This window comes from Heteronotia binoei, chromosome 5 (genome assembly GCF_032191835.1).
Source record: "Heteronotia binoei isolate CCM8104 ecotype False Entrance Well chromosome 5, APGP_CSIRO_Hbin_v1, whole genome shotgun sequence".
Classification (NCBI taxonomy): Eukaryota; Metazoa; Chordata; class Lepidosauria; order Squamata; family Gekkonidae; genus Heteronotia; species Heteronotia binoei.
Genome location: NC_083227.1, coordinates 106,469,937 through 106,491,011, shown reverse-complemented (window position 1 = coordinate 106,491,011; position 21,075 = coordinate 106,469,937). Strand labels below are relative to the sequence as shown.

The 21,075-nt window shown below is 42.4% G+C and overlaps 1 protein-coding gene across 11 annotated transcripts in view; it reads left to right on the top strand.

Moving 5' to 3' along the window:
- The window catches only part of DOCK3 (dedicator of cytokinesis 3), a 340,630-nt gene that overhangs the window by 27,631 nt on the left and 291,924 nt on the right, over positions 1 to 21,075 (top strand). For all 11 annotated transcript variants that reach the window (XM_060240011.1, XM_060240010.1, XM_060240016.1 and 8 more), the window contains exons 2-3: positions 3,687 to 3,770; positions 8,093 to 8,133. In XM_060240011.1, coding sequence (XP_060095994.1) covers positions 3,687 to 3,770; positions 8,093 to 8,133 — 125 coding nt within the window. The remainder of the gene's footprint in view (positions 1 to 3,686; positions 3,771 to 8,092; positions 8,134 to 21,075) is intronic.

Below are 21,075 nucleotides of genomic sequence, written 5' to 3'. Positions count from 1 at the left end.
CAACCACACAGGAGCTACAGAGCAAAATCTCTATTTTCTCCATTGACTGACCAGCACATGGAGCAACTTAAGTACAAAAGCTCACAATGCGCAGACATTTCATGTTTTTCCCCCTGTGTCTTAGGCTCAAAGCATTGACCATGAGATTTCTGTAATGAATATCAATAAATCAAAAGTAGATATGAAACTTACAGACACATAGCTGAGCAACACCTGAACAGCATACTCCAAATTGCTACAGCACAGACACTGTCTCCAGATTTTGATGCGATAATTCAGAGCAAGAAGTGTAAGTTATCAGAAACTGTTAAAAAACAAATCTTTTAAGCATATTTTATTTTAAGGTGTTTTTTTTTAAAAAAATCTTTAATTATGTTTGTGTCCTTATAAAGTTTATATTTCCACTATCTGGCAGATTTTATGACACACATGGCCTGGCCCAACAAGGTCTCACAGGTTGGATCCATCCCTCATAACAACTGAGTTTGACGCCCCTGCACTAAAGGGCAGAGAGGGAATAGATGTTTCAGCATGTAGAGCAAATGTTCAGGGGACTGTGGGAAAATTATGTAAGCAACTATTACCATCTTTCAGTTGGAGAGAACCAATGTGAAAGGACCTTCTGGTATCTGTGTGTGTGCTTCCAGATTCCTTAATCTCCATCCAGACATCACTTTACTGTCACCCCATTCCCACCTTTCTTGGCAAGACCATGACAATACCAATCTGAGGACACTAAAATGTCTTCCTATCACCCTTGGTGCCATTCTTTTCTGGGGAATGTTTCAGTTTTCTTCCTCAAGAAACCAGGCTATGCTGGCTATAGAATATATTGCTTATTTTTATGTAACCATCTTTGTTGCCTTCTTTTGAACTCATTCCAGGTTATCTACATCTTTCTTAAAGTGAAGCACTAGTACTGAACACAATTTTCCAGGATGAAAATATTGTTTCCTGTAACTTAGATACTATGCTTTTATTAATGCAACAAAAGAATAATTTCTATGTATTAGTTTTTATTAGAACTAATCATATTGACACAAAACATTGTGCACACTTTAAAACTCACGAGAACTCTTTATTTGATTGCATGTACAAAATTTTTAAAAGATGGTAAGGCTGTTTAGGGCTGTTTAGACTCTTGATGCAGGCTAAAATCATGTCAGCATTTTTGCAGCGACATCACACTGCTACCATGTTCAGCTTGTGATCCACTTAAATTTTTTAAAAACTTTTTCCTATGGTTCAATTTTAAGGTATCACTGGAAAGCTGATTTATTTTTATGCAGATAATGAGTACTAATAGGTACAGTATAACAGGCCTTGGCAAATCTTTAGCTTTAGAAGTCAACCTGAAATTTAGGAATCAAGTTTATTTTTCAATGTATAGGGTTTTGAGTTTTAATTATCATATTCTAATTATTACTATAATGAAATCCTGATTTCTTAACAGTTTGGCATAAATTTTTACAGAGGTATTGCAGTATATATTAAAAAAAGGAGTAATCGTCATTGTGGAACCACAACAAAATAAATTTGTTTGAAACAGCATTTTGTTTACTTGAATACAAACTTTAATAATTCTATAGGACCATACAGATTGCTTAATTTGATTTAGAATTCAAAAGTGTGTTTCATATAAGTGAATATTTGTGCCAGTATAGAAAGCAACTGGTTAAGAAATGAATTCATCCACCACTAGTGTTTGGGGTAAAGTCAAGTTTACATACTACATATGAATAAGTAATGACAAGAATTTCAAAGCACATTTATCTTTAAGTCATGCAACAAGCAATTCTGATGTGAAATGATAAACAAACCTTGTATTTCCACTGAGAATTGCTGAGACACGCTGCTATAAAAACTGCTGAAAACACTAGGGCAGGGGTGTCAAACATGTGGCTCGGGGGCCAAATCAAGCCCCCAGAGGGCTCCTATCAGCCCCCCCCCGAGCAACTGGCTCTTGTCTGCTTCCTTCTCCCTCTCTCTTGCTTCCTTCTGCACCTCAGCTTGCTTTGCAAGGCTTGCTCAATCCCCCAGGAGCTACAGAGCAAAACCTCAGTATTCTCCATTGGTTGAGGCTCCTCCCCCTCCTTGTCCCTTGGGGAGGGAAGGAAAGAGCCAGAGCTTCCTTTGCCCAGTCCCCCAGATCCCATGGGAGAAATACAAAGAAAGTACCTTTAAGACCAATGAGTGCTAATGTTTTAAAAACATTTTTTTTTAAAATCTTTAGTCATGTTTATCTGTGTCCTTTAAAAAGTTTATCTCTCTGCTACCTAATCTTAAATAGGTACACACATGGCCCAGCCCGACAAGGTCTCATTTAGGTCAGATCAGGCCCTCATAACATATGCGTTTGACACCTTTGCACTAGGGTGCTACAGTGAAATTTTTAGTCACTGTGGTGACCTGACACCTTGGATTTTTTTGAGTTGTTGAGATGCTGAAGAAACTGAATATGTTTAGCCTGGAGAGGAGATGACTGAGAGCTGATATGATCACCATCTTGAAGAGGATGGTGTGGAGCTGGTTTTTGTTGCCCTAGAAGGTTGGGCCAGAACTGATGGGATGAAATTAAATCAAAAATTTTTTACTAAACATTAGGAAGAACTTTCTGACAGAATGATTCCTTAGTGGAACAGGCTTCCTCAGAAGGCGGTGGGCTCTCTTTCTTTGGAAGCTTTTTTAACAGAGGCTAGATCAGGGGTGTCAAACTCATTTGTTATGAGGGCTGGATCTGACATAAATGTGACCTTGTTGGTCCGGGCCACATGTGTTACAAAATGTAATGCCAGGTAGGGGGAGATATAAACTTTATAAAGGATACAGACAAACACACACAAAAAGACACACTTTATAAAGGACAGACAAACACACCTCAATGGCTTGTTGAGCCTCAGCCAACAGAAGGAAGGGAGGCTTAGCTCAGTAGCTCTGCTGTGCAGTTGAGAGAGCCTAGCAAAGCTAGCTCTCCTTCTCCCACTTCCTCCTCAAGGGAGGAGCTTTGCTCTGTTGCTTGTGTGTGATCGAACAGGCCTGGCAAAGCCAGTTGTGATGCAGAAGAGAACAAGAGAGGGCAGAAGGAAACGGACAACAGTGAGTTGCTTGAGGGCCTGATAGGAGCCCTCCAGAGACCTGATTCAGCCCCTGGACTGCATGTTTGACACCCCTGGGCTAGATGGCCATCTGACAGCAATGCAGATTCTGCGCATTAGGCAGATCATGGGAAGGAGGGCAGGAAGGGTTACATTAGTGCTTAGTTCTCTCTGCCCTTTCTTATATGCCCAGGGAAATGCTGGTTGCCACTTTTGGGTTAGGCAGCATTTTTTCTCCAGGCCAGTTTTGCCAGGGATCCTGGAGGGGTTTTTTTTGCCATCTTCTGGGCCTGGAGCAGGTGTCGCTGGCCTTGTGTGTGTGAGTGGGGCGGAGATATTTGTGAATTTCCTGCATTGTGTAGTGGGTTAGGCTAGATTACCCTGGAATCCCTTCCAACACTATGATTGTGTGAATCTTGCATTATTGCTGTTTTTTTTCATAAACAGCTGGTGACTGATATAACCTTAGGTTTCTTTTTGTTTTTATGCATATATGGTGGGATAAGTTTACAGGTTGTTTTACATTCTGTTATGTAACTTTTTATGAAACTGATGTATCCACTGACTTTTTAATACGTTATTTTCCTCTAGTTATATGCAGCTTCCGAGGAAATGTGGTACAAGGCTTGGTTCTAGAACTAGGAGAAACTGTCCAAATTCTGGAAAAATGTGAGGGTGAGTATGATGTATTGATGAGATTTGTTTTGTTTTGTTTTTGGTGCAGTGTTTTTCAAATCTTTTGAACTCACCTTTCCCCATACAAACCTACTTTGCTATTTGGGACCTTCCATCCTAGTATTAACCATCTGTGTGGTGTATGAATAGGTTGTTGTATTTTAGTGCTCCCCAAAGTTACCTGTTTTTCCACTGGAAAAAATAGGGTAAGCTTTCAGGGAGGAAGTCCTAGGTTCTTTTCCAAGCTTTCACTTCTCTACACAGACGCTGCAAACTGTTCAGGTATCAGCATCTTTCACATAATATCGAACTGTTCACAGATATTCATACAGTAATTGATGGATTAAATCAGGGGTGGGGAATGTCAGACCTGAGGGCCATTTATGGCCCTTGAGATCACTTGGTCTGGCCCTCGGGAATTGCTGGGCCAAGCTGAGCCACGTGGTGGCCTCCCTGGGGCCTGGCTGGCCAGAGAGGATCGTGAGGCTCAGCTGCATTGTATAGCAGCCTCCCCAGGGCCCAGCTGGCTGGCAGGGATCATGGGGCCCGGTCACACTGCAGCCTCCCTGGGGCCTGGCTGGCTGGCCAGGATTGCTGCAGGGCCTGGAAAAGTCACTGTCACCGTTCAGGTAAGTTTTCTCCTCATTTCTATATTTTCCTTTCTATTTCTTCCCCCCATTTCTTTGTTTCCTTTAATTTCCCCTTTCCTCCTCCCTTTCTTCATTTTCCTTTTCTTCCCCTTTCTTTCCCTCTTTCTTTATTTTTCTTTGTTATCCTTTCTGCTCCCCATTTTTTAATTTCCCTTTATTTCCCTTTCTTCCTTCATTTTCTTCCTCCCTCCCTCCCTCCCTCTGTGGAACCTGAATGGTAAGTATTGTGAAGGACTGCTGCTGGGGTATGTGGTACTTTTAAAGGTCTGCTGGGAGCAGCTGCAGTTTCCACATGAAGGGGGGGTGGGGGGTGGGAGCCAGCTACCACCATTTCAATTTGCATGTGATTATCCCAGATGGCGTGGCCTAATATGCTAATGAGTGTGTGACCTAATATGCTAATATTAGGGGACGTGCTCTAATAAGCCTAGACCTAGGCATTTGCCTAGAGCGGCAGGTCGGGGTGTGTGTGCTGAATTAGGCTCTCCCCACATGACGTAAAATAGAAAAACAATAATTTGCATTACTTTTGGCAGCCTGAATCATTCTTCCTCAGCAGAGCACTGTTTTTTAAGTTGATAATTTTGTATGGCCCACGAATGATGTTATAAATATCCAAATGGCCCTTGGTAAAAAAAAGGCTCCCACCCCTGGATTAAATGTTTTTAAAGACAAGGTTTTCCCCATTAAAGTTGGTAGTATTTTTTGTAAGACAGTCTGCAGCATTAGATAATAATTTCTGCACATGCTGTAGACTTGCACAATATTTTTGAAAATGTTCTTATTGTTTAAATTGATGAATTTTGTCCTTCATTAATATACCATGATGTGTATTATGATAATCCAGTACTGAAAAATTCAGTGCTTTTGGCATTATAAAGTTTACCTTAATATATGCCAATAGTTTTACTGTAACTCTTTGAGCCTGTCTCTGTCCAAATAATATACTTTTATATACTACCTGTTTTAATCCCTTGTTTTTTCCCGCCTTGCTTATCGCAAAAACTAACATATATGTGTTAAGATAGCATAGGCTGCAGCAATTTGCAGCTTAATCTAGTATTCCCTGTATTTCCAATTTTCCTTATAGAAAATCAAGGAATTTTATACTTTTGCATTTCATAAATATGTTAAATGGTACAGTTTTATATACTAATGTATAATTATGCATTTTATATTGCTGAAGTAGTAAACTAAGTAATTTTGATAAGCAATAAGCATTAAATATGTTTTAGTTCCCCCCAAAGTCTCTGGATTTCTCCCCCAGAAAAAATGTTCCCCCCTCCTATGGAGATAAAGTTTCCTGAAATTTAAATCTGTAGTCCCGTTAAATAAGCACATGCACAGGGTTAGGGAAGAAATGGACTTTCCTTTTATCCAGAGAAAAGTGCAGACAGAGAAAGGTAATGTATGATGCTGGGTGCTGGGGAGAAGGATCTTTCAAGGAAAATAGAAGCTGAAGTTAATGGAATTAAGAAATATGACCATAAATAACTTGCAGGCGACCATCCTACATTTACAGAAGCCCAAATGGTTACACCTATAATGCAAAGTTCCAAGAATCTTTTTAATCTTCCTTCCCAGAGTTATGCATGTGGAGCAGGAAAATTCCCCTACCCCATGGTTGTGCTCCCATGTAAATGAAACAGTGACAGTGGGGATGTACTATACCACTGTATACCAACATGAAATAAATCTGAATTCAGGCAGCAGCAGCTACTGCTCTTCTTCTTTCTTTATCTTCTCAAACAGAATCCAAGCAAAAGTGAAAAGAATATTTCTCTTGTTTCCCCTATTAGCTCTACAGCTGAAGAGAGAAGAGGATGTCAAAATGGAAGGGAAATGCATAAAGATCTATTTAGTGATTCCCAATCTTGACCAACACCTAAACCAGAAAAGCAGATACTTCTTGCTGCCTTATAAGGAAAAGCTTCCTTGTCCCTAGCTTTGTTCTATTGCATGCTGTTGAAGTTGCTTTCTCCAGCATATATTTTAACCTTTAGGCACAAAAGGAAGAAAAATCTGCCCTTATTTTCCAGTAGGAAGGGAGAAGCCAGTGCTCACCAGCAACTGTGTTGTACCCTATTGGCGATGTCATTGCTCATTCCCCCTCCCCAAGGGGAAGCGGGATCCCACAGATGGAGAACCTATATTGTAATTAATCATTTGGGAACCATGATGACTCAAATGCTTTCTAAAACCTGATCTAACCTAGTTTCCGTAAGAATGACTGGAGCATTATTGGAAGTAATCCACTCAGAAAGGGGGTCAGTTTGTTTATTGACCATCTGTCTAGAAATATTTGAACCCTGACCTCATTATCATGTGGTAACAGTGTTTCATAAATATATTTTTCAAAAAGTCAACTTGAAAAAGGTATCCATATTAGTTATTGAATTTTGTTACATTTTTGATAGTCATATGCTGTGATTTCCAGTAACATATCACATTATCATAATTTCCCAAAAATATTTGAATGACATCTAGTAGTGTCAATGATTAACAAAGCATGTTTATATTTCTCCTCATGTTTCCTGTATATCCAGTTAACTTACATAGTAGGCATTTTGAAAAATATATTTATTTTAGTGCATTTTGAAATTATGTAAGCTCCTACAAAAATGTTATAGATATGGTCATCTATTGAGCTGAATCCAAAGGTTTTTTCTTTTGGCATAAATGATTTCTGCCAGTGAAAGGGAGAGAGGAGAATTTTTTCTGATTTTTCACCCTTCTGAGGACCCTCCAGAACACCTTGGCTGTGAAATTGTTGTCTGTACTGGAAGGGAGGAATTGCTGAAGAAGAAAAATTCTTCTGGCAGAAATAATCCTTTATCTAATCAGTGTCCTCCCCTCCATCTCACTGATCTTGATAAGACAAGTTTATTGTGAGTTTATTAAACTAATCGTATGAAAAAGAAAACAAGCATCTGATTTGCATGTTGGGGGAAAACCTGCTTCCCAGTAATATCTAAACAGTGCAAACTACTTATGTGTAAGTTACCTCTGTTTCTGAATGGAGGTTGTCCAGGAAATTTCACAAACAGAAACTGAAGGAACGGGAAGAATGAATTGCACATGTTTATTTTGTATGTGTTCTTAACTCGCACATATCATTCTGAATTGAATGAAGACTTTTTGGGTGGGAGGGTAGAATTTTTCTTTTTCTTTTTGTAAGGCAGTATGGGTAAATTATGGGGAATGCTGGGTACATGACTGGAAGAAAATGAGGCAGAAACATATAGTCAGTTAGGAATATCTATTTCAACCAGAGCTTTTGTCTGTATTGCGGTCCATTGCCTGGATCCCTCCATAGTCTATTAGCATGAAAGGAGTTTGCCTGCTCCTTTCAAAAGAACCTACATTTCAGGCATTATTGAATTGACTGCAGCCTGCCACTGATCCCCAGCAGAAAGGACTGCAATATGCTCTGTCTGACTTTGTCTGTGGCAATTTATTTTTCCTATGTGTATGTCTTAATAGTTATTTTAGAACTTCTCTTTGAACACTGAAATTCATACAGGAAGGTAGCCAGCCACAAAAATTATAGGCTGGAACTCCTTTCTAGCAGCAGTAAACAAGAAAAATTACAGGCTGGAACACCTTTCTAGCAGCAGTAAACAAGAAAAGGGCCTGAATCTACTACTTATTTTGATTATTCTTGTATTTCAGGATGGTACAGAGGAATTTCATTGAAGAAGCCCAATATAAAGGTGAGGAAAGATTATCTACTTAATAACTACCTTCACATTTATTCAGCTTTGCAATTAACTACAAAAAGTATTCAAAAATCCTTTGTGGCATATTGATTAAAAAAAAAAAAAGCTTGGAGTCCACACCCTGGGAGTCCAGTGAAAATAGCAGTCAAGCCAGGCACAGTTCCAGTCAGAATCCAGCAATATCCAATACCAGCAAAGGGACACTGGTGTCATATAGTTAGACCCAGCAGTGAAGGGATGGCCAGCCTGCATGAGAGCAGTCACTGTGGCAGTTGGAAGAAGCAAGAAAGCTAACGCTACAGCATGGCATGCATGTCTACCGCCTGCACTCAGTAGTGTTGCTTCTACAGCAAAGGAGGGTGAAGTGGCTTATGTAGTTATGTAGTATGAAGCACTCATCCTCTTCCAAGTCTGGGGCATTCATTGAAAACCTTCTTCCTCCTCTCCCACCCCGTGCCAGCATTGAGGCTAATGGTTGCAGATAGCTCAGCCTTTAAACAGCTGCATGAATTATGGACTGACTAGGGCCATAAACAAGAGTTGTTACTTGACATTCTCTTTCATGCTCTGAGAGGCCCCCAGGTCCATGTTTTATTGGGAGCTGAGTGACATCAAGTGTACTGGAGGATGACTAGAACAACATCAGTGGAAGACTTGGGGTGAATAGATGGACCATATCATAAAGGTCATTTACAGGCCTATGAGGTGGTGGTGATGGCAGCAAAGAAGACATTCTTTCTTCTGATCAACTTGGCTATCCACCTGAATCTGTCTTCAGAAAGGCACCACATTAAGCTGGATGGAATGGAACTCCATCAACCTTGCAAAGGAACTTGTGCTGATACAGACTGTTATTTCCTTTCTTACAAAATGCAGACACTTGGACATTATACGTAAGTGACTGAGAATTAAGAATTCTCTACAATCCACTTTATCCTACAAACTATGCAGAAAATCTGTCTCCCATTCTCTAATAAACTACTCAAAGAGTACAATGTCCTGTACTCCAAGCAGAAGCTGATTAAGGAGAAACTCTCTGAACTGGACATTTCTACACGGAATTAACCTGTTTGGCAAAATTTGCAACAACAACAAAACTGTCTAATCTGAAGGCTGCTAATCTTATTAATAGGAACTCCTCCAACAATATTGTCAACCTGTGACACCACAGAGGAATAATTTCTTTCATGTGGACTTTAATGTGGACTTTCCTGTCCACCTGGTTCTTTTGGAAGGGCAGCCTTGGGGACTACACTGAAGGGCAGAAACCAAGATAACAATGATCTAGAAAGGAGCTTAGAGCCAGATCAGCCAGGTTAGGTGAGGGTTTTTTGTTTCTGCAGTCTGGCTGGGGAGATTGATCCCATACATGAATACAAAAAAGAACTAAAGATTATAAACGAATTACCCCTACACATTCAGGGACAAATCCTTTCAGACACCCCACAGGAACCCCAACCAGGTACCTTTTATCTTGTACCCAAAATACACAAGCCCAGCAACCTGGGATACCCCATTGTCTCAGGCATAGGTGCTATAATCATGGGGGTATCTGGATATATGAACTCTGTTCTGGAACCCTGTGCCATCAGTGCTCCTCCTAGTTATATTTGTGACACCATAGATGTTCTGAGGAAAATACACTCTTTGAACAACCTTCCAGAGAATACTACTTTAGCCACCAAGGATGTGGAATTTCTTTAGATCAACATGCAAAACTTTCCTCTTTCGACTGGCTTTCACTGACGAAGAAAGTAGTTGCTAATGATTACCGCCATCATAAAAAAGAACAAGCAGCATTAGCACTTTTATTATTAAATAATTAATTAATTTTAAATTTATCAGAATTTTAATGTTAAATGTAACTTTGTTTTTTGTATAACTGAATGATGTTGTTAGCCGCCCTGAGCCTGCTCCGGCGGGGAGGGCGGGATATAAATAAAATTACCTACCTACCTACCTACCTATCACACATCAAGATGGATTACAAGCCATAAGGCATATGATTTCTGACAACACCACACCTGACTTCGCCACTAAACTGCTATTTTGTTCTCACCCATAACCACTTCCATTTTGACGGCAACTTATTCTTTCAGATCAGTAGTACACCCATGGGAACCTGCTTGGCCCCACAGTATGCTAACATCTTTTTGGCTGACTTGGAACTACTACCCACTCATACCTCTCTTATACCTGTAATACATTGGTGCCATTTTTATTGTCTGGACACATGAGAAAGAAGTCCTGGACATATTCCAGCAGGCATTCAACAACTTTTACTCCATCATCAACCTGACAATGAACCAATCTATGCAAGAAATACATTTTCTGGACATTACTGTAAAAATACACAATGGATGCATAAACACCATCTTATACTGGAAACCACTGACCAACAAACATACCTACATGCCTCCAGCTAACATCCTAAACATATCTAATGATCTCATAATATATAGCCATGCTTTACGCTACAGCTGCATCTGCTCCATTTCTACATGCAGAGGAAAATTTGTTCTGCTGCTTCAGGCCAACACAGCTACCCACCTGAATTGAGTTTTTTCTCTGTCACCATTGTGTCAGCAGACTCTCATCCTGCTCAGAAGTTCAGAGTAGTGTGATTTGATAACACCTAACCCTGGCTGTGCAGGCAATGAAAATTTGAACCACAGCTGTAATGTTTTTGCAAGGTTCTTTGCTGACAAAATTTCTCTCATCTGTTCTGACTTGGAGGTCGAGGGCACTTCCAGTACTTGAGGTGTCAGAAGCATCTGCTTGACCCTTTATTATGGAGTTTCTGATTGCTGTTGCCTGTGGAAGCTGACAGGGTCTTTGAAAGTGTGAGGGCCACCACTTGTGCTCTGGACCATGTTCATTTAAAATCTTGTTAGAAAAAGGTATTGAATCCATTAGTGAAAACCAATTCCTGTATGATTGAGGGGACTCTCCCTTGGCCTTTGAAGGATGTAGTTATTAGACCTCTGATCAAAAAAACCTTCATTAGTTAGGGATGAGGTAGCCATATAAGAACTGTATATGTCTATGCTTTAGACATATACAGTTCTAATATCAAAGATGCATTTCTTCATCTAATTTTCATAACGGGAGCTTTCAGCTGTTGCATGCCTTCTGTTGTTGTTTTTTATCTGTCTCTGCCCATGTGATTGATATTTTCACTTTCCCCTCAAAACATTGTGATATATGTACCCAAGTAGCTTATTTCCCTACCCTGCTGCAAGGAAAAGAGACCAGAAGCTGGTGAGGCAGAAACTGCACCAAAGTTTCAGAGGAAAATTCTGTATGTTTAAATGAGAACTGAGTTCTTTCTAGCCAGATAGAAGGGGAAAAAAGACATGTGCTGAGGTAGCATTATCATAATCATCATCATCAAATAAAAGTCCTACCATGGTGGCAGATCTGAGGGTTTTCATTGGTTGGATGTGGGCTACGCAGGATTCGCTCACACTTTGATCTTTTTCACACAGCCTAAGTATTCCGGTATGCCAGCTGGTCAGTTACTGATCAGTAACGGGTTTCTGCTGGCATTTCAGACAGACCCGATTCAGTAACTGGCTGCTACCGGAATACTCTCACCTTTTCACACAGTCCCGCGGCTGTCCCGGTAGTGAGGCATGCCTGAGTCGCTACTAACAAAGAGCAGCTTCTTCCACTTTTCAACCCCTTCTTCCGGGTTGAAATCGCTATGGGATGCTGTGTGAAATGTCCAGTACCTACCATCTTAGGTGCATCCTTGCCCCTCCTGGCTGATTAAATCTTGCCAGAGGGAGCTTAGATGTCCTTTACGGGACATCATAAATAGATCCCTCCTAGAGGGGCGTTTTCCAACGCCTCTGAAAGAGGCCTTGGTCCGCCCCCTCTTGAAAAAATCAACAGCAGACCCGGCCGAATTGGCGAACTATCGACCGGTGTCTAATTTACCATTTTTAGGTAAAATCATCGAGAGGGCAGTGGCGTTGCAGCTACAGAGATTTCTAGATGACGCTTCTGTCCTAGACCCGTGCCAGTCTGGCTTCCGACCGGGCCACGGGACGGAGACGGTCTTGGTCGCCTTGGCAGATGACCTCCAACGGCAACTGGATCGAGGCGGTGTAGCAGTGCTGATGTTATTAGATCTGTCGGCTGCATTTGATACGGTCGACCATCGGTTACTGATCCACCGCCTCGCCGACATTGGGGTTAAGGGGTCTGCTTTACAATGGCTCTCCTCTTTCCTCATGGGTCGGGGACAAAGGGTGGCGATCGGGGGTGAACGATCCCAGAGGCGCACACTAGATTGTGGGGTGCCTCAGGGAGCAGTCCTCTCCCCGATGTTATTTAACATCTATATGCGCCCCCTTGCCCAGATTGCCAGGAGGTTTGGGCTGGGTTGCCATCAATATGCAGATGACACCCAGCTCTATCTGCTAATGGACGGCCGGCCTGCCTCCCCCCCGGAAGACCTGGATCGGGCGTTACAGGCTATCGCAACGTGGCTTAGACTGAGTGGGCTGAAGCTGAATCCGGCAAAGACAGAGGTTCTCTGTGTGGGTCGCGGCGCTCCAGGGGGGGAAATATCCCTCCCGACCTTCGATGGTGTGCAGCTAAAGGCGGCGCAGCAGGTGAAGAGTCTGGGTGTCTTACTGGAGCCTTCATTATCAATGGAGGCCCAGATAACAGCCACTGCTAAGTCAGCATTCTTCCATCTGAGGCGGGCAAAGCAGCTGGCCCCTTTCCTGGAGCGTCGGGACCTAGCAACGGTGATCCATGCGACGGTCACCTCACGATTGGACTACTGTAACGCCCTCTACATGGGGCTGCCTCTGTGCCGGACCCGGAAGTTACAGCTAGTGCAGAACGCGGCGGCCAGGCTGTTGCTCGGTCTCCCAAGATGGGAACATGTACGGCCGGGGCTACGCGAACTGCACTGGTTACCGATTGTATACCGGGTCCAGTACAAAGTGCTGGTTATCACCTTTAAAGCCCTATATGGCCGAGGACCAGCCTACCTGAAGGACCGTCTCTCCCCGTATGAACCCCAGAGAGCACTGAGGTCAGTAGGAAAGAACAGACTGACTACCCCTGGGCCAAGACAAATTAAACTACAGAATACTCGCTCTCGGGCCTTTTCGGCCGCAGCCCCATATCTCTGGAACCAACTCCCAGAGGAGGTGCGGGCCCTGCGGAACCTTGATCAGTTCCGCAGGGCCTGCAAGACCACCCTTTTTAAATTAGCTTTTATGAATAACTGAATTATACCGACAACGAAGAAAATCCGCCATCAGTACTAACTAGAAGAGCGTCAAGGATAGTGTTATAATATGTTTTAGTTAATTGTTTTAACAGGTTTTTAAGGTTAACTAATGTTTAATTTAATGTTTCTAATGTAACTGTTTTATTGTTTGGTGCACCATTGGTCATCGTATTGTTAGCCGCCCTGAGCCTGCTTCGGCAGGGGAGGGCGGGGTACAAATAAAATTTATTATTATTATTATTATCTAACCCGGGAGCAGTTTTCGCGCCCTTTTTCGCCCGCTGGCGCGCGCGATCTCCAGCTTTTTTTTTTTTTTGGAACGTCGGGCTAAGATTGCTATAGCGCTATAGCGCTATAGTGACGTAACACAACAGCATCACCCTAGGGATTTCTGGGCTCCATTAAGATGCCAGATATTGCCGCTGCTGAAACCTGGTAACTTATCTCAATAGAGCCTAGCCATCTCTATGGTGTTGCTGTTGTGATATGGCGCTATAGCGCTATAGCGATCTTTGCCCGATGTTCCAAAACAAATAATAAACTGGAGATCGCGAGCCGGCAGGCGAAAACAGCTGGCGCTGGTGGAAGCGGGATAAGAGCGGAACAGTGTGAAATGGCTCGCTTCAATCACGGAACCCTATCGGGAAAAAAAACATGTGTCTGAAAACTCCCATCCCTGTCTCGGATTACTGCAAGGCGGCACAATACCGACTCCCTTCCGGCTTCCACTGGTAAGTGTGAAAAGGGCCTTTGTCTCTGGTATGCCATTGGCTGATTTTGCTCTTTTCTGCCCACTGCCCATCAGGCGAGAACCCCACCACATAGCCACTTAACTCTGAAGGAGACAGTTCAGTGCTGACAGGTTCTCCTGGGCCTTACTAATCACTACTGCCTCTCCTCAGGGTCCATTGTAGATGCCTCCCCTCCCCCCCCGAACAACACTGCCGAGAAGCAAACAGTGAAGCATACAGTAAACTGTGAGAGACGTGTTCATGAGACAAAACAGTAGTGGTTACTTCTCTTCAACTGACACAAAAGGAATGTTCATTCACAGCAGGGAGGGGCCAGTTCAACAGCAGCAGATAAACAGACTGACAATATACAATGTATCAAGCCCCCTTTCCACCTGTAAATACTCTTCACTCTTTCTATTCAAATTAGGCTACAGTGGGCTCATAAGATAGAATGGACTCCATTCTGTCCTATGGGCCCATAGGACACAATGGACCACATTCTATCCTATCAGCCCATAGGACAGATTGGACTTCATTGGACAGATTGGAGTCCATTCTATACTATGAGCCCATTGGACAGAATGGACTCCATTGTATCCTGTAAGCCCATAGGATGGAATGGACTCCATTCTGTCCTATGGGCCAATAAGATACAATGGAGTCCACTCTGTCCTATGGTTGCATGAGATGGAATGGACTCCCTTTCACTTTTATGCCACCTTCAAGTGGAAGGAAGTGAAAAGAGGCTTGCCTTGGCGCCCTTTCTCCCCCCCCCCTCCTGCAAGTGGTAGGGTGTGAAAGGGAGGCTTCTAATGGCTGTCTGTCTGTCTGTCTTCCTCTCTTCCTTCCTTTCTTTCCTTTCATTTTCATTTCTTTCACTCTTTTCTCCCCAACTTTTCCATAATTCTCCCTCCTTCCTTCCTTCCTTCCTTCCTTCCTTCCTTCCTTCCTTCCTTCCTTCCTTCCTTCCTTCCTTCCTTCCTTCCTTCCTTCCTTCCTTCCTTCCTTCCTTCCTTCCTTCCTTCCTTCCTTCCTTCCTTCCTTCCTCATTCTTTCTTTGTCTCTGTCTTTCTATCATTCTATCTTCCTTTTCATTTTCCTTTCTCTCACTCCTTTCTCCCTCTTTTTTACCTCTTCCTTCTGTTCTTTCTCTAATTCTTTCGCTGTATCTCTGTCTTTTTATTTCATTCTGTCTACCTTCCTTCCTTTCATCTTTCTTTCTTGAACTCCTTTCTCCCCATATTTTTCCTACCATTCTCTCATTCTTTCTCTGTCTCTCTTTTTTCATTCTATTTGTTTGTCTTCCTTCCTTTCTGCCCACAGACACTCATTACCCCACCCCACCCCAATATTTTTCTAGGGCCCATTGTATTTCTTTCTACAATGGGCTTTTCTGCTAGTTTTGGTATATTTTCAGGGGGGGGGGGTTAGAAAATCATGTTATGTCATGATACATTTTATGTTTCATAAAATCTTAAATTAGTTCAAGATTTGATAGGACAATTCGATAGGAAAATTTCTTTCCCCCCTCCCCTCCCAGAGAAAAACTCTGTTTGTGTGTGTGTGTGAGGTGTTCCCTATAGCTTCAAAATTTCTTGAAATTTTACATTTTTAGTAGGGATTCATATTGGAACTCTGTTTTTTTGGGGGGGGGGCTCTGCTCAGCAGTTGTAGAGGCAGTCACTCAGAAATCTGGTTGTGTTCCCTATTTCTTCTATTTGCATGGTGGATTATATTTAGTTAGTTAGTTAGTTAGTTAGTTGACTTATATTCCGCCCTTTCCTGCTAGTGGGCTCAGGACAGTGAACAACATGAATAATGTCATGCCAACATTCTGCAAGTGTATCTCCAAAGCAGGCCTCCATTTCTGCATTGTGCATACATACCCTGCGCATCTTGTATAGGAAACTCTGCTAGCACCTGTTGAGGAAGGAAGAGTTGTTGAGCCAATACACAGTAGGTACATGTTACAGTGAGAGATATTTGTAACAGTCCATGCTTGAAGCAGGATCCTCCTCATTTGCTTGCCTGTGTGAGATAGTTCGTCCTTACATCCTCTGCTGTAGGAATGATGTAGTTTACTGTTTGTGACCTGAGTTGGGGTATCTTAGATACTGTATCTATAAGAGTTCTAAGCAGAGTAGCGTTAGCAATATCAATATTTGTTGTCTTACTTGAGCTGTTCGTGCTTCCGTTTTGTGAAAGTGCCCTTTGTTCTGACTTTTCATCACTGAAGTCCTTTGTAAATATTCTGAGTTGTTCAACAGGAGGCTATAGAAGTGTAGCCTGATAAAACGCTGCCTTCTGAGATATGGGTGGTCTTACTGGGTTTTATATAGTGCTCTGGAGGGCTGTGATTGATTACAGATATAATAATACTTTGTGCTATAGGTGTACAGGCATGACACAAGACAAGCAGAAGAGGGAGGAGATATTTTTCACTCTCATGGTGCTGTGTGGGAGTATCATGTCTTTTTTTTGGGTTGTATAATATGCTGGCATTGGGGGATGAACATGAGTTTGATGAGACGTTAATGCCCACTTAGTCTCACTCCTTCCCTATGTTAGAAAATCATTTACAACTCATAGTGAAAATGGGCAAGGTATTGGCTCCTTCATGTTTGCATCCAGTCTGTGTGTGCAATTTCTGATCCAGCAAGGGAATTAGTGCATGGAAATAGCTTCCATGTGTTGATCAATCTTAAATGCATTAAATGTTTGCTAATAAAACCGAGATTATTGACCAAGTGCCATAGTTGATAATAAGGCTGCTGTTTTAACTGGCAGCCTAGATTATATGTATTACTAGTACTAATTTTGCATTTGCTTTTTAAAAATGTCTCATTTACATATAAAAAGCAAAAGTGCATATAAAACTTCATGTTAAAAAAAATTGGAGAAAGAGGAAGATGAGCGTTGTAAAGCTTTTAAGGATTGTCTGGGAGTTGTTAGAAAAACCGTTAAATCATCCGTATAGATGGCCACTTTATGACACTTGTCTCCTATTGTAATTCCTGAAATCTTTGAGTATTGTCTGATGACCTTGGCTAAAGGTTTAGTGCCATTATGAATAACAGAGGGGATAATGGACACCCTTGCCTAGTCCCTCTTTGGATTTGAATTGGAAAAGAGGAGAGGCCATTAATTTTTAAAGAAGCAGAAGGATTTTTATATAAGGCTTCTATTGCATGTTTCAAGAATGGGCCAAAACCCATCATATCTAAGACTGTCTTAAGGTATGGAATCTCAACACAGTCAAAAGCTTTCTCAGTATCAAGTGAGAGAATCAACAAATTGTATTTTTGTGATTTGCAATATTGAATTATATTAAGTGTTTTGTGGATAGTGTCAGACTATGGTTAGGGAGGAAACCTGTTTGATCTATATTTATATATGAAGATGAATTTGTTTTAGCCTGTTAGCTAATATTTTTGTAAAAAAATTATCATCTGAGTTTAATAGGGAGATTGGATGGTAAGAAGAGGTATAAAGGATCTTTATTAGGTTTGGGAATCACTATAATATTTGCTTGAGCCCATTTTGAAGGCATCTCTCCTGTCCTTAGAATAACATTACATAACTCTCTTACAGCACAATCCAGAGAGGGGGGGCGGAAAGTCTTTTGGGAGCAGACGAGCCACTATGTGGCCGCAGGAAGGGTTTACACCGACGTACGACCAACGCCGCCACAGCGTTGGGGGGCCACTCAAGTGCCACTCTGCCCGAGGGCAGCGGCACCTGAGGGCTATGCCCGAGTGTGGGCGGAAGTGAGGCGGAGCGCGGCATTCAGGTGGAGGAGGAGGTGGAGTTGGGAGCGCGGCCAGGCTTAGGCAGCTTCCTGAGCAGTTTGGCCCATGACACGCCCCCTCGAGAGGCGCAACTTTACGGCAGCAAAAATAGTGGCGTGTCCCATAGGCACTCGTTGAAACCGAAAACAAAGGTCGCCTCTGCTGCTGTGGAACTCCAACACAGAGGCTCCAGCGTGTATCGCTCCACCCACCCCCCACTCCCTCAGCTGTTTCTGCCCGCTGCTCGGGATGGAGCCCCACCCATTGCGAGACTGCCCAGCGCGCGCCAGGGAGACTGTTGCACTCTGTTCCGGAAAAATAAAGTCTGAGCTGTACCCTCTGTTGTCTCTCCTGCTTGGCATCTGCTGCACATTCCCTGGGCAACCCCCTCCTCTGTCAGTGGCCTCTCTGAGGGAATGCCTGGGAGGGTGGGAAGACTTGGGGTTTTTTTTTTGGGGGGGGGACAGTCTATGAGCCACCACACTGCCCCCCATATGGCTGGACAGGGGAGGGGAGTGCAGCCCCTCAGCCTGCCCGGACTGACAGTCTACCCGACCCCACAGGGCTTTTGTATGCAGGGCACTAATGGGGCTGATGAAGTGGACTCAGAGTTCTGTGGCTGATGCACTTGCACTCTGTGTTTCGTGGCCCCCGGGGGAGGTGTTCCGTGCACATGGCAGGGGCATCAGGGCAACATGGGGTCTCTGGGTGGGGGGGGGTGTCTGCTGCTGGGCTGCTCACTCCCAGACACACATTCCAGCCGCTGTCCATGACAGCGAACTCCTGCACTTGATACTTTCTGCTTGTCTGCCTGCCATTGGCAGAGTCTCCGACAGCAGGAGGGTGTGAGGGAATTGATGGCTTCTCCATGGTCCTGTGCGGGCCTGTCTTGCCCCCACCCCCACCTCGCCACCAAGCCAGGTTTCTTGTGTGCACGTGCCCAGCCTCACTCCTGTTCCCTCCCCGTGTTGGTGGAACGTCTCTCCTTTGTCTTTTTTCTTGGTCTGCCCATCATTGGCTCTGTTCTCTGTTTGGGGGCGGGTTGGGGATGGCTATCAGTTTCTCTGGGGCTGCCTCTCCCCATCCCTGACTGTCATGAGCTGTGGCACATGCGCCAGGACTGGCTGATGGAAGGTGGGTGGGCTGGTCCTCCACTCCAGCTGCCTCTGCCTCCCTTGTGCCTACGCCAGCGGCATTGCCATGGCAACTGTCTCCCTCACGGCAAGCTACGCCTCTCCCCATCCCATGCTCCAGTGTGCCAAAGTCCTCAGGAAGTCTACTAGCGGCCGGCTGCCACTTATGTCTGGATTGGGCTGCCCATGGTACTATGAGCTCTTTTTTAAATAACTTAGAAAATTCAGATGGAAAACCATCATTTCCTGGGGTAGTCTGGTTCTTGAGCTCTTTGAGTACTGTTTCCAATTCTGTTAATGAGACATCTGATTCCATAAAATCTTTATGATCTTGGGATATTGTTTTAATGACTTTTAAGTTTTGCAAATAATTCCTTATTATACCTTTATCAGGAAAAGAGGAGGAGTAAAGTTTAGAATAGTATTTACTAAAATTTTGGATAATAGATTGAGATTGAGTATGAATCACGTTTTTAGAGTCTTTAATGGAATAAATACGTCTAGCATTTCTTTGTTCTTTGGCTTTCCATTCTATTTTAAAGATTTCTGTGATCTAATCCAGTATTTCAGTTTAGTATAAATCAACTTCTTTGGAATACGATCATTTTCGATCGAGATTACTTGTCCTTTGAGGGTAGCTTTAAAAGCATCCCAGCATACTGAAAGTGTAGTGTAGTGTCTTGTGGAGAATTTTCTTTAAAAAAATTAGAAATGCTTTTAGCTATTTGCTGTCTAATGTCTTCGTGTTGAAAAATTCATCACCCACCATCTTTCTCTAGTTTGCTGAATAAACGGTACAATAAAACAGGTCAATGGGGAATGATCAGACCAAGCTCTAACCTCGGTGTCTGCCTGCAAGGTTTTATCAATCAATCAATCAATCCTCTTTCTCCTTAATATCTGCAATCTCTTTTAACAAAGAGAAATCAGAATTATACGTTATCCAAGTTTCCCAACAAACTATGCAAGATCTCAAGGATATGGGCTTTAACAAATGGACATTGACCACTTGGAGGTTATTAGGAGTTTTCATTTCACCTGATCTTGCTAAAATGGGACAATCTTCAGTTTTCTTGACCTGATAGATATTTTTTATTAAAAATTTCATTCTCCCAAAATTTTTATTTCTTTTTAGAGCCTTACCTATACTTATCCCAAACTCCACACTAGGTAAAAGGCAGAGTACACTTAACAAGTTTTTGTGGCCCAATAAACATACCAGAATAATGCATAGGACTTTGATTCATCCTGCTGCCTTTGGAGGTTTAGATTACTCAGACCTACGGTCGTATTATGAAGCTATTATCCTCACTCAAGCTATTTTTATTATTCAAAACAAGTGTTATGCTGATTGGTAACTGATTGAATTAGTACACCTAACGCCATTTCATAAAGTGGATGTTTTATGGAATCCTAACTTTTAGCTCAAACAAAAATTGCTGATAATATCTTCTTGAAAGCTTTCTTTACGATCTGGCAGAGACAGAAAGATAAGTTAGTTACAGACTTGTCTTTATTTATTTCTTTTCTCAATCAATCATGGTTCCCTTTAGACCAAGATGACAGTTTTGTTAACTCCTGGTGTAAAACAGGACACTTTCGATTGATTGATCTGCTTGATAAGAACTTATTCTTAGACAAACAAAAATTAGGGGAAAAAATTCAGGCTTAAACATTCACTGGTTTCAATACCTACAAATTAAACATATGTTTCATTCATCACTTATCCAGATAATGCGTACTCGCCCTCTCACTTGTTTTGAACAGTTGCTAAAGACCCTGAAAGATGAGTATAAGGGACTTATATCAAAGTTGTATGAAGTCTTGCTTCGAACGACTGAAACTAAACCAATGGGATATCAGAAAAGTTGGAATGCAGATTGTCATAGACAAATTGACTTTGCTGAATGGAGTATTATTTGGAACTCTTATGTAATAAAACTAATATTTTTAATATTAAATTTCAGTTTGTCAAAACACTTATGAGGTGGTAGTCGCCTCCTGTCAGACTTCACAAATGTGTCCCA